The sequence below is a fragment of the Dendrobium catenatum genome, unplaced genomic scaffold, assembly GCF_001605985.2.
Source record: "Dendrobium catenatum unplaced genomic scaffold, ASM160598v2 fragScaff_scaffold_1322, whole genome shotgun sequence".
NCBI lineage: Eukaryota > Viridiplantae > Streptophyta > Magnoliopsida > Asparagales > Orchidaceae > Dendrobium > Dendrobium catenatum.
Window position 1 is genome coordinate 6,890 of NW_021319784.1, and position 13,275 is coordinate 20,164.

General features: G+C 34.9%; 2 protein-coding genes across 2 annotated transcripts; one reads left to right on the forward strand and one right to left on the reverse strand.

Annotated features, from left to right (window-relative positions):
• Window positions 1–4,874: 4,874 nt before the first annotated feature.
• LOC110107232 (RING-H2 finger protein ATL39-like) lies at window positions 4,875–6,371 on the forward strand. Its single transcript, XM_020837428.1, has 3 exons — window positions 4,875–5,204; window positions 6,162–6,230; window positions 6,336–6,371. The coding sequence occupies exons 1-3, from the start codon at window positions 4,875–4,877 to the stop codon at window positions 6,369–6,371; spliced, it is 435 nt and encodes a 144-aa protein (XP_020693087.1).
• A 3,135-nt stretch (window positions 6,372–9,506) lies between these two features.
• LOC110107234 (probable purple acid phosphatase 20) lies at window positions 9,507–12,502 on the reverse strand. Its single transcript, XM_020837429.2, has 4 exons — window positions 12,283–12,502; window positions 11,812–12,106; window positions 9,948–10,522; window positions 9,507–9,855 (listed from the first exon to the last, which is right to left on the reverse strand). Exons 1-4 carry the CDS (start codon window positions 12,439–12,441, stop codon window positions 9,577–9,579), a joined length of 1,308 nt encoding a protein of 435 aa, XP_020693088.1. The 5' UTR covers window positions 12,442–12,502; the 3' UTR covers window positions 9,507–9,576.
• Window positions 12,503–13,275: the final 773 nt, after the last annotated feature.

Consider the following 13,275-nt stretch of genomic DNA (forward strand, 5'->3'; position numbering starts at 1 on the left):
CCGGCGGCGGGTCACGCCATCAGAGCGAGAGCATGCCGACGACAAGGGTGAATAGCGAGCAAGATTCTGTCTTACTTTAGGGCTTTTGTATTTATACATTGAGATATAAAATGAATTCACTTAAGTAAAATGAGATGTAAACGTTACTATTTTTAATCAGCTTATTAAATTGATAATCAAGAGGACTCTTACTTAATTAAAATGAAATATATACGTCACTTTAGGGGCCAAAACTTCGCCTCGCCTTCTTCTTCTTTAGCTCTGATCTCGCTATGAAGCCGGTTGATGAGTAGCGCGCAGCTAATGCTCTCCCTCAACTCCTCTACTTCCTCCGCTCCACTCTCTCACTCACGGCACCCAAATAATCTTAGGATTTTCCTATTTCTGGCGGGCCAGTGAGGGCACGTGCCCTCACTGCCCCCACCGTGGCTCCGCCCCCTGTATACGACTATATAGAGCCGGCTACATAAATATTTTATATCCATTGTTTTATATTAAGAGTCAAATTCTCTATTGAAAAAAGTCATTTATAATATTTTCTAATCAAGTTTTCCTTATCTAATGCATCAACTGATGTAGTGGATCGGCGGAAGTCGATACCTGCAAGAAGGATTTGAAAACTCCCAATCCAGGGAAGAAGAAGAAGAAAGCTTTTCAAGCTTCAAAGACTAAAATATATCATTCAATGCCTCTTTTCTTCTTACATCACAAAATATATAATACTTTAGGTAGGAAACTAGAGAAAACTAGAAGGTTCTTTGTAAGATATCCTAAGGATCATTTTAGGCTAAAGTGCTCCGCATCATCAACTCTCCTAATCAGGTCAAATGAAGGCTGATGTTATGTGATCAAATTATCTAAGACGACTCTCTCTAACTTAAAGGCTGTAGAGATGAAGATGTTCAAGCGGATGAGTGTTATGCTTCTCTTTAATGACCAACATTTTGCATTGTAAAAAATTGCAGGTCACACCACCATCTTCACACACCCAAAATCTCTCACATTGATCCAAATTATAAAAACTATTTCTGTCATATTTACTATCATTTTAATTTCTATCTATTGTGTGATACTTTGAAGCTTTAACGAAAAACACAACTCTGCCATCTCTCCGTATTTAGAGAAGCAAGCTTCGGCCATGGAAGACTTAAAGTATTGGATAAGAAGCGAGCTCATTAGATTTGGCATCGTAACAATAATTCTAATGTGGATGTGGGAGATGAGCTATGGATAGAGAGTTTGAGCTCCTCAGCTTCGTGCATGACTGTACATAGTTCTGCAACTCATTACAATGATGATGAGACATAGAGTTGTTCTAAGTTTTTTGGTTTTTGCTTTTGTTTTCCTTTTTTAGCTTTTTTTTTTTTGGATGATCCCTTTAATAAGATATTTCAGAGGTTCTGTACTTCATTTTAACTATGTTTGAGTATATTATTGTGAATAATGCAAGGAAATACAAATAGAAAAATATATTTATATATTCATATTTGCTAGATAAATTCAACTATATCTTAATTATAGAAACCAAATATACTCATGTTGAAATCTTAAAGAAAAATATATTTAGACACTATAATTTCCTTATATATATATATATATTTAAACACCATAATTCCTTCAAACCAAAGAGATTAGAACTTAAGTTTTTCATTTAAAAAGTTGGTCAAATAGAATAATTCTAGCACAATCCAAATGGTTTTCTTTTTATGAAGGATCATTTGGACTTAATTAATAGTGAGGTTAGGAGACATAAATTGCAAGAGCACGTCGATCCATCCATCGTCGTCCCGAGCTCGATGCTGCCTAGTCGAGCTGCTCGTCGAGCCGACGACTCGAGTTTGAGGCCTATTCGATCTCAAGCTCAATAAGCTTTCGATTTTGAAATTGTGTTCGAGCTCGACTCGCGAACTCGATAAGCTCGACTCATCGACCCTCGTACCGAGTCGAGTTTGAGCCGGCTCACGAGTCGGCTTGACTCAGTTGCACCTCTAACCCATACAAATATGTAAGGGTCGACAATGTTGATCTTTCCCTTGTATTATAGGAGACCATGAAGAATTTGAAATGTGTATTTGTTCAAATTGATTTCTTGCTGTTTATAAAAATTGAATGCTTTATTTGAATGATTATGTCATCTTCAGTTGGGTGGTTAGTGACAGACAAAAGAGTGAGATCTGTGCTTTATCAATATTTTGGATTCCACCTCTCTGCTAAAGGAGAAACAAAAAAGTTTGTAATTTGTATGCTGATAAGGCCAAAAAAAAAATTAGTTTAAAATTAACCCGAAATTAACCTGATATTTTTCAACCCGACCGTTTTTTGCAAACTAGTCAGTTTTCTGAACCCGAACTAGACCCGTTTCGGGTAAATTTTATTAATTTTTTTATATTTAATTCAATTTTTTTAAATCTAAATCAAATTAAGATAAAATTTAATTCAATTAGTTTAAAATAAATAAAGATTAATTTAATTTGGGCAAAAATGTTTGAATTTTTTGAAATATCATTTAATTATTTCATAAAAATCATTTAAAACCTTCCTAAATTAATTAAAAACGGGTCAAACTGAGTTGATTTCGGGTTTTCGGGTCAACCGGAATCCAACCTGGTTTTACAAACGAAATCCCTAACCCAAACTCGACCCGATTTGAGTTCTGCTTGGCCTGAACCAAAATTTTTCGGTTCGGGTTTAGGTTGGATTTTTGGGTTAGGTCAAATATTGACACCCCTAAATTGAATCTTACAAAAAGAGAACTTACAAAGCGCTCGTAGGGGTGGACATGACCAGCAAAAATGGCGTCTATGCGAGCGGCATAGAGAGTCTCTTCCATAGCCTTCCTCATGTCCTCGCCATCCCCTTGATGCGCTTTATTGGAATTATACCATGGAGCGTGTATTAGGGCGAACAACCACATGGTCTTGGACCGGTCGAGCTTGGCCAGATCCGCTTGCAACCATTTGAGCTGATTTGAGCTGGCGTCTGATGTAGGGTATCGATGGAGGACAACCAGGAGGTAGCAAAACGAATGAAACAGTAACACAATAGCAGTTAGCTCTGTAAAAGATAGAATATATTGTCTACCTTCCAAGTTCTTCCAATACAGCTTTAAAAGAATAATGCATAAAACTAAAAGTGGTCATAACTAACTAAAGTGAAAACCATATGACAGAGTACTAGAATGGAAAAGCTAAGTAGTGGAACGAAACTAATAAAGCAGAAATGCATATACTAGTGCTGTAGGAATAATATAAGGTAAAGTGTTCCTTATCTGAGGATGCTCCGCATCAGCGTCGAAGTAGGTGTAGGAGCCGAGCATAAAGACATGTACGGCGTCGCTGGCGGTGTCAAACTAGTAAAAGAGGTTTGAAGGGGAGGCACTTTCCTCGTATGGCATATGATATCGGGCGTTGTAAGGTTTGAAGGGGGTGGATTCGATGGGATGGATGGTCTCGATCTCATGTTTGCCTTCGGTGACCATCCATGGCCGGCGACTGGCGAGTGGCTCGATGAGACGAGCATAGGAGTCCCAGGAGGGCTGGTTGAGATAGGCGTATGAGAGGTCGCCGGGGAGGAGGAGGATGCCATAGTCGGACTTGAAGATGTGGTTTAGTGTTGAGTTAAGTTGGTCCAGCCGGTTTGGCCTAAATCACTTGCATGTGATAGTCAACATCTGTTATTTTTTATATTAATCTAATATAAATTTTAATTGGTAAATTATTTTTAACTCTCATTTTAAAATAAATGTAAAATATTTAAAAATTATTGCAAATGAAAATTTTATCAAGATATTTTAATTGGCAAATAATTTAAAGAGACCAGTGGGGACCCGTGCCCCAGGGCCCTACAATAGATCAGCTGACAGACTTTTTTTTCTAAAATTTTTTTTTCTAAAAATTCAGAAACGTGTAAAATTTTTTGACCATATTCAGTGATTTCATCCGGTACATAGATGTTCGGTCGGGCAGCTAATACCATATTTTGGTTATTCATATGTTTTTTTAATTAAATTTAGGTGGTATAGTTGTAATTTCTTATTATCCACATAAGTTTTTTGTTTTTTTTCTTATGTTGGGCTGTTTTTCCTTTTCTTTTTCTTCTTTACTTGTAATTCTTTTACCAAGTAATAGATGGGCTTAATGCCCCAAAATTTTTCCAAAAAAAAAATTAAAGAGACGTAAAAGCTTTAGCTGCGCGCGTCAGGCGAAGTTTTGGCCACTAAAGTGACGTTTATATTTCATTTTAATTAGGTAAGAGTCCTCTTGATTATCAATTTAATAAGCTGATTACAAATATTAACGTCTACATCTCATTCTACTTAAGTGAGTTCATTTTATATCTCAATACAGAATCTTGCTCGCCATTCACCCTTGTGGCCCGCGTGCTCTGGCTCTCACGCAGCCCTCTCTCTCTCTCTCTCACGCAGCCCTCTCTCTCTCTCTCGTCCGGGTCACAAACCTCTGTCGTTGTTCTCTCGCAGGTCCTCTCTCTCTCTCTCTCTCTCTCTCTCTCTCTCTCGTCCGGGTGTTCTCCTGCAAGGCCACAAACCTCTATCGTTTTTCTCTCACAGGTACTCTCTCTCTCTCTATAAAAGTTTTTTTATTATGCCGTTTTTCTTCTTATTTTCTGAACTAGATATTGATAGGAATTAGAGATTTGTACAATCCAATCTCTAATTGATAGGAATTAGAGATATTGATCTTCTATCTCTTCTTCTACTAATTCTTCTTCTTCCTTTCTCTTTCCTGAAAATTTGGTGTTGTTTTACCAGGGTTAAGTTCCTGTATTCCTGCCCTCTCCACCATGATCTACTTCACCGTCATCTTTTTTTTTTCATCATTTTTCTTATCGCTACCATCACCTACATCGCCTACTTAATGTGGAATTACTCTGTTGTTTCCCCTCCCCTTCAACCTGAACGCAATGCCGATACTGAGATCGACAATGCTACGCTTAGTACCTGGCCTACGCTCACCTACGCTGAAGCCAAGAGTCGGGATCCGCGAGCGGTCAACGCCATTTGCTGCAATATTTGTTTTGTTGACTATAAGGAGGACGAGAGGGAGGATAAGGCAATGAGGCTTCTGCCAGAGTGTGGACATTTATTTCACGCGACATGCGTGGATCCATGGCTATGGCGACAACATACTTGTCCGGTGTGCCGGTCATTGGTGGTGAATCGAGACCTGCAGATGCCTTTAGCCGAGGTAATTCCACTTGAGATTGAACAGGCTTAAATATATACAAAGATGATCATCAAATATGACATACATCTATATATAATTTATGATAATAGAATAATGCCTGTCCTATTTTACATAAAATATAAATATACATGTTGGTTATTTATCTATTAGCATGTTATGTTGTGTGCTTGAAGAATGTAAAAATCATATGTATTTTAAATTAAGTGACATTGTTGTTGATGTATGACAATATATTGCTTGTGCTTGTTGGGTTGGTTTTCCATGTAAAAATGTTGTGATTTTTTCTTTTCAATTCTCCTTGTATGTGACTAAGAATAATATTTTACTATTGTGTATGGCTTGAGATTTGATAAATATATTATGATTTTTTTTGCTTTTTTTCAATAAATATAATATATTATAAATTAATGATCAATAATTTCCTATGCTATTAAAATCGGACCAGACCGGCTAATTCAACCGGTTGAAATAGAACAGGCCGGTTAACCGGTCGGTTCAAACCTGAAAATCGGAGTGGTATCAGACCAAAAAAAACTTTATTTCTTTCGTGTTTTTTGAAGTTTTATTTTATGTGACATGAAAATAGCGAGTATATTAATGCAAGTTAATTTTTCTCGATACAAGAAAGTAATTGAACATTTCTTATGAGAAAATATCTCTTCGTAAAAGAAAAAGTTTTATTGCTAAAAATTGTGATGGCTTGCGTAGCACAATCTTGTATTATCTATTTGGTGAGTAAAGAGAATGGTAAATTATATTATTCTGATTATATATAACATTGTTATTCTGATTGTCCATTAATTTCCTTTAGGAACTACAGATTTGGGAAAATTACCCCTGCATTGGTAAGGGATGGAGTGTATAAACTACTAGAGTTAGAAGCTAACCCTTTATCTATCTAATCACACAATAATGTGTTTGCCTTCAATATTTGAAATCACCTTAATTTTATTCTAGGTTTTGAACGCGCTTTCTTTGGATAATTCATCTCTACATCATAAAGGTGGGAAACTATGCCGAATTGAGGTATGCACTTCTCCCCAATATGTGTCGTTTAAGTTCAATTGATGAGTTTGATTTTAAGTTTAATCTATAATTATTAATTTTTGACTTTATTATCTCTATTTTTAGTTTGATATGAGAATCAAATGTAGAGTGAATGTATAGAGAAAAAATTTTCATTCATTTTATAATATTTAATAATATTATTATTTATTACGTCATCCAATTCGACCCCAGTTCGACTGGTCGAATCGTGAACCTCTCCTTCTTCCGGTTCGTTAAACGGTCCGATTTTCACAATCTTGTTAATTTTGAAAGCAAGAAAGATAAGAATCACATTAAATTAATTGATTGAATGGTTCTTTTTCCTATGCGTGCAAAACTTTTTACACTAATTAATGTTGTAGGCATGAGGAACACTAATATTAGCAATGGTGATAAGAGGGAATGATTGATTTATTGAGCTTAGTATTAGAGTCAAGTTTTGTATCTGTCAAGTATTAGTTGTGACATTAATGGAGCAAATTCTTTTGTTATGAACAATTCTCTTAATGGTGTGGTGTTACTTCGTTGTAGAAATACTTTCATTTGGTTCTATCTTTTATTGAACTCCAATACTGAAATTTAGCCGGTTCCTGATGCTTTCTTATATAACACTAGAAAAGCTCTCACTCTAACGCTTCTTCTTTATTTCAGCAAGCTGCATGGTTTAGCTCTCTCGAGCAAGTTCAACCTCTTAGTGTTCTTCTTAGGAGAATAATCTGACACCTCCACACTCTTCCTCCCAGCTCTTTCTTCTTGGTCGCTCCCTATAGTCCCACCCTGAGATTATCTCGTTTCTTCTAGGTCGCAAGATACAGTTAACAAGAAAACTTTGTGAGAAGAGATCTTCAAATACTTTACAACCATTTTACTTTAAATTAGAATTGATTGGTTTTAGAAGAATGTATGGATCAATAAATTAGAGAAGCTTGAAATATTATGTGATTTTTGAAGACTCAGCAATTATTTATGAATTAAATCACATTTATCTTAAAATAAATTTAAAAAATTGAAGATTTATTTTGATTAAATTTTACTTAAAATATACCAACATATAAAAATAATAGATTGATAATTAATATATAATTAATGTAATATGTATATATATAAGATTTCATGCTCCCTTTTTGTTGCAAATGATAAATTAAGTTGGTTTGGATAGATTTTGATCTTCTTATGAAAAAATAAAGCAAAAAATTCCATCATTTAGAACTCGAAGATCAGGGTTTAAAATTGGTAGCAATACAACCAAAAAATATTTAGGTGCTGAGTTTGCCAATATAATATAGAAGAAACCACATGGCTTAATTTGGCCTGCTAATTTTTCTTTAAAATGACCCTTATTTCTTGTAATAATAAAAAACATAGAAGGAGAATATTTGCTTGATTGATTTCATACTAATACAAATGCACATATATAAAGGAAAGAAAAAAAAAAAACAATAGAGGAAATATAATAAAATAAAATATTCTCAATAATGAAAAATTATTGTATGAATAAATACTATATATTCTAATTATAAATGTTATATGGCAACAACTAATTTGAATAACTCTATTTGGTTAGATGAATTTGAATTTTATGAGTATTTTAAATATATTTTAAATTAAAATCATATATTTGAAAATTTTTGAGACCGCACGCTTAGTTTCTTATAAAGAAGTTTATGGGCTTATTAATTTTTTTTCTTTTTGGTTATTTACAAAGTAGAACTAATATTTAAAAAGACAAAAAAGACAATGATAGTGGGTACATTAGTGGGTTCATAATATTCTTCTGATTGTATGTTTATTAGATTGCTTGTGATAAAACACTATAGACCTTTTTAAGAAAATAGATCTTGGAGAAATAAAAAAGTCTCTCACAACAAGGGTCTAGTTGGCAAGCTTATCTAATCATTACTAAACCCAGTATGTCTTTATTATTGGTGTGATTAGTCCGCATATGTAAAATCTGAAGAAGAAACAATAAGAGGCTGCCTAAGAGTTTTGAATTATGGCCAGAAATGTCTTGAAAAAAGACAAATTATCAAAGACAAATCACTTAAAGATTTCAAGGTAGATGTTGATTATGTTAGGTGTGGAAGTCCATTGAGAATAGAAAATCAACCTTTTGCTATTCTATCTTCGCTGATGGATATATTATAACGTGGGGCAAGAATGGTAAAACAACATGTTAGGAAAGATGCATATTTATAGGCCTAGGCAATGCTGTATTGATTTTTTTTATTTATAATAGCTGGGTCCTCTAATGAATAAGATGCAAGAAAGAGCTTTTCCCTCTAACACATATACCATAGCCATTTTGATTATAGTTATTTTTTTTATAAAAGTTTTTTATTATTGTAATTGTAACATGCAACGCACTTATGCACTCATCTAAAAATAAATTCAATTATTTTTAGTAACTTCTGATCTAGACATTTGGACTAGGCATGAAGATAGGGGCATGATTTTATGTCCTGCAATTTACTCGATGGACTTGCTAAGGGGGCATGAGTTGATTGCTTCCGTCTGCATTGAGTAGACCTGAGTCCCTAGCCTTATATTGGGAATTCTCTTTTGCGTCCCAATTAGTTGGTATAAAACCATGTATTTATTATCACGGCTCTTAAATAGGACCACCATGAGGTAATTCCAAGCCTTCATGCCTAATGGGAAAATTTTCAAGTGTTGAGACTATTATGAAGAAACCATAGGCCTTGATTTGCAGGTGGCATGTTATTAATGGCATCACTTGGATGCAAACCCGAGCTTTTTCACTCCATTAGGTACTTTTAAGTGTTTATACCACCATGACCAAAATAATTAAGGTTTCGTCTCAAATGATTTTTACTGTTTTGTAAAGTTACTTTATAGTATAAAAATATCTAAGAAAAAAGTTATGATCTAGAGCTATCCCAAATGAAGCCTAAGGCACGAAGCCTAAGGCTTTGTTTGGGACAGCTTTCTTATTGTTTCTTAGAGTGATTTTCTAATACAAAAATTAACATTTTTATACTTAAAAAGCTGTTTTAAGAAGCAGTTAAAAAGCCGTCCCAAACCAAACCTATGTCTAAGAATTTTTCAATTCTATTGAAGATTTTAGGTAAAACTACAAGACAATCTTTGATCCCATGGTTCATTATTTGTTTTAATCATAATTTTTATCTCCTTGATTTTCTTCACCTGCAACCTCTAAGTTATCTTTCCAACATCCATGGATGACCCCTCACCCATTTTATGTCAAATCTTGATTTTTAAAAGAAAAAAAATGAAGCAGAAGAAAAAGAAAAATGTTTTAAAACTATATATTTTATACAAATAACAGTATATTTTTTTTCATCATTTAATTCTTTTTATGACAAGCAGGATTGGAAAGAAGACTGGTAATCCACACGCTATCAACCACCACAGCCTCATCATCATCATTTCGGTGCCAGCTCCACAGTGCATGGGTGCCATTCGCAACATGCAACTGCCCATGTCCGAAGCTCGCCTCCTTGAACAAAGAGATGCTCGGTTGTGGATCAATGTACTTGTTCGCAAGCCCTTCCCTGTTGCCCCCGTCACCTATTGTGATGTGTAGCGGCCCACATTGGTTCTTTTTGCTATTATACACAGGTACCTGCACCACCAAAGATTACAAAATTTTTCTTCAAAAACACCTTTAAGTTCTGTCTGTTATTTCCACAAAAGTTTGGCGAAAAGAGCACTTACAAAGCGCTCGTAGGCGTGGACATGACCAGCGAAAACGGCATCTACGCGAGCGGCATAGAGAGTCTCTTCCATAGCCTTCCTCATGTCCTCGCCGTCCCCTTGATGTGCTTTATTGGAATTGTACCATGGAGCATGTATTAGGGTGAACAACCACTTGGTCTTGGACCGGTCGAGCTTGGCCAGATCAGCTTGCAACCATTTGAACTGATCGGAGCTGGCGTCGAAGTCAGTGTAGGAGCCGAGCATAAGGACATGTACGGCACCGCCGGCGGCGTCAAACGAGTAAAAAAGGTTTGAAGGGGAGGCGCTTTCCTTGTAGGGCATATGATATCGGGCGTTGTAAGGTTTGAAGGGGGTGGATTCGATGAGAGGTATGGTTTCGATCTCATGGTTGCCTTTGGTGACCATCCATGGCCGGCTACTGGCAAGTGGCTCGACGAGACGGGCGTAGGAGTCCCAGGAGGGCTGGTTGAGATCGGCGTATGAGAGGTCGCCTGGGAGGAGGAGGATGTCGTAGTTTGACTGGGAGATGTGGTTTAGTGTAGAGTTGGTCCAACCGGTTTGGCCTAAATCACCTGCATGTGATGGTCAACAAAGTCGATCAAAGTAGAAGGGATAGATCTTTTATGTGTTGAAACATTAATCGAAAATTTTGCTGATCGACCATGACCATGCCTTCACCATGTTTGCTCATCTATATATCTCTCTATATAAGAATCAATATTTAAATGCCTTAATGTATATAAGCATCTAAACTAATATTTAGAGCAAGAGATTAAGGCTTCGCTCGGTACGTTTTTTAACTGTTTCCAAGTTAAAAATTTTAACTAGTAAGCTAATTTTCAAGTTTAAATAAATATATATATATATAAATTTCTTTCAATCAAATATAAGCCTAACACTTAGGATAGATTGGGATGTTTCTGAAGTAATTCAGAATCTCAAAACATTCCCTACTCCTCTTCCTTTGACTCCGAAAATAAGTGTTCAATCTTGAACCAATCCCCCTTGAAATTCAAACCTTAACTTCCTTTGATATTTAACTTTGAATTCTAAATAAAATTCATATCGCTATTTTAATCGAGAGTTTTCGTAGGAAAATCTCTAATTTTCCTACGATGTAATTAACTACGAGGGCTTGCGCTCGTAGGAGATTTAGTAACTCAGATTTAATTTGACAAATTACACTTTATATCTTATATAAGTGAAGGCACATAGGAGAATAGGATTATTTTTTTGGGGTAAATTTTGCATTAGCGGGCAAACAATCAATGCACATATTCCCAAGAAAATGACCAACCAATGCGTGATGTCAACATCATATGTGGACTTTCAATAATTGAGAATAATTAAGTCATAATATTACGACTAATTTTAATTATTATAAATTAAATATTTTCAAGTTATTTTGAAACAAATATATATATAAGGAATAATTGAAGACTACCCAAATAAAGGTTTTCAAGGTATTACTATACAAAATTTTAATATAAAATATTTATAAAAGTTAAAATTAAATTTTTTTACATGAATAAATTATTGAAGATCATACATTTTAGTATTTTATCAAAGAAAGATTTTATTAGTTCATCTAATAAAAATCAATATGTTTAAATTTATTTTTTAGGAGTGTGTATATACCATTTTTTATTAAAAATTTGCAAATTAAAATATATTGATAAAATTTTCAATTACTATAATTATTAAATCTATTAAATTTATTTTAAAATGATAGTTAAAAATAATTTACCAATTAAATTCATATTAGATTAATATAAAAAATAACAAATGTAGAACTAAGAACTTGATCATGATATCATTATCTTAAAATTTTAAGAAAGCGAAAAAATGGGGGTAAGATTACCGATAACAACGAATTTGATAGGAAGACTAGCTGGAGGAGTCTTAAAGGAGAACTCCCGGGCAGGATTGCCGCTGCAACGGTAATAATAGATAGAATCTGGGTCCAACGGCCCAATCACCGCCTCATGGATTTTCCCCGACGTGTAAAGTGCGGAGAAGGTGTAAGTGGATGTAGATCCCGTGCTCGACTCGCCGTACTTTCCCTCCTGCAACCCGTAATCCACCGTCGCCAGCGCATCATCTTCCGTTATCCACATCACTCTCATCTTGTTCGTACCCACCATTGAAATATGCACCTATAAAACACTCAAAGCAAAGTTTTAGGTAACTAACTCAAAAACTTAATTTTTTATTAATGAGAAACTTCATCACAAATTTGTTGAGCTGTCACTACCAAAAATTATAATATTCACAATAATTTTGTAAAATATTGCAATCTTCCTTAGCCTTCCGAACATGTCCTAAATTTTACCTGTTGGGGGGTGGCGCCGTCGGCGTCGTCGGCGAGGGGAGTCGATAGAGTTTCTCTGGGCGGTGGGCGGAGATAAGGGGAGGTGGCGCTACCGGCGGCAGACCGGGAGACAGCCAAGGCGAGGAGTAGAAGGAGATTGGGAAGGATGTGCGAGGCCATGGCCTCTGATGCGCGAGCTCACGGTGGAAGGCGCAGACTTGTAGAGGGAGGAGCTGGTTGGGATTCACCGTTTGTTGGAATGAAGTGGTAAAGGAGTTCATATAGAAGGAGAAGAGAGGAGAGAGAGGAGAGAGAGAAGATATAATTATTTTTTTTTAATATGTGTTTTGATAATATATTAATATGTGTCGTGATTTAATAAAACTGCTCATTAGAAATACTTTAGGATATCCGATATATGGTTGATTTGAGCGTCGCTTAAGCGACAACAAAAAATAATAAAAAAATTAGTCAGAGATTCATTTGAGTGATATGCCATGATGTCTGTAACCAGCAGGATATTTTGACTATTTGGTTGTGAAACTAATTAATTGTGAGAATTTTTTAGATTAATTTTATTAGTTCCAACTTCCAAACAAATATAAATAAGCAATTCATTAAATTTTAATATATAATAAATTTTTAATATTGGCTTTCTTATGAAAAATTTGCATGATCGACAAGATTTTCAAAGTAAAAATTAAATTAGAAACTTTCGGAATTAAAATCAATATCTTGTGAACTTCGATTTCAACCAATTTATAGTCGAACAGAATGTCTTGACAAGATGAATCCAACAATATCAAAAGTGCTCCAATGTGAGTTTAGACGAGATTAAATCAAGCACTTGATGTATAATTCAAAACTTAAAATATTAATTGGATGATCAAATGATCATCAAATTTGGCATGCATATAGTAGAATCAAGTGGTTCGACATGAAGAATCTAACGAGTCTAAGATCACTTAATTATGACATCATTAAAATATTTTATTGCTAATAAAATATTTTATA

Bases quoted from the DNA above. Each gene is read 5' to 3' on its own strand.
- LOC110107232 (XM_020837428.1), top strand. From the start codon at position 4,875: ATGTGGAATTACTCTGTTGTTTCCCCTCCCCTTCAACCTGAACGCAAT. The intron at 5,205-6,161 runs GTAATTCCACTT...ATTTTATTCTAG, and splicing joins TGCAGATGCCTTTAGCCGAG to GTTTTGAACGCGCTTTCTTT. The intron at 6,231-6,335 runs GTATGCACTTCT...CTCTATTTTTAG, and splicing joins GGAAACTATGCCGAATTGAG to TTTGATATGAGAATCAAATG.
- LOC110107234 (XM_020837429.2), bottom strand. From the start codon at position 12,441: ATGGCCTCGCACATCCTTCCCAATCTCCTTCTACTCCTCGCCTTGGCT. The intron at 12,107-12,282 runs GTAAAATTTAGG...AGTGTTTTATAG, and splicing joins ACGGCGCCACCCCCCAACAG to GTGCATATTTCAATGGTGGG. The intron at 10,523-11,811 runs GTAATCTTACCC...CATCACATGCAG, and splicing joins TATCAAATTCGTTGTTATCG to GTGATTTAGGCCAAACCGGT.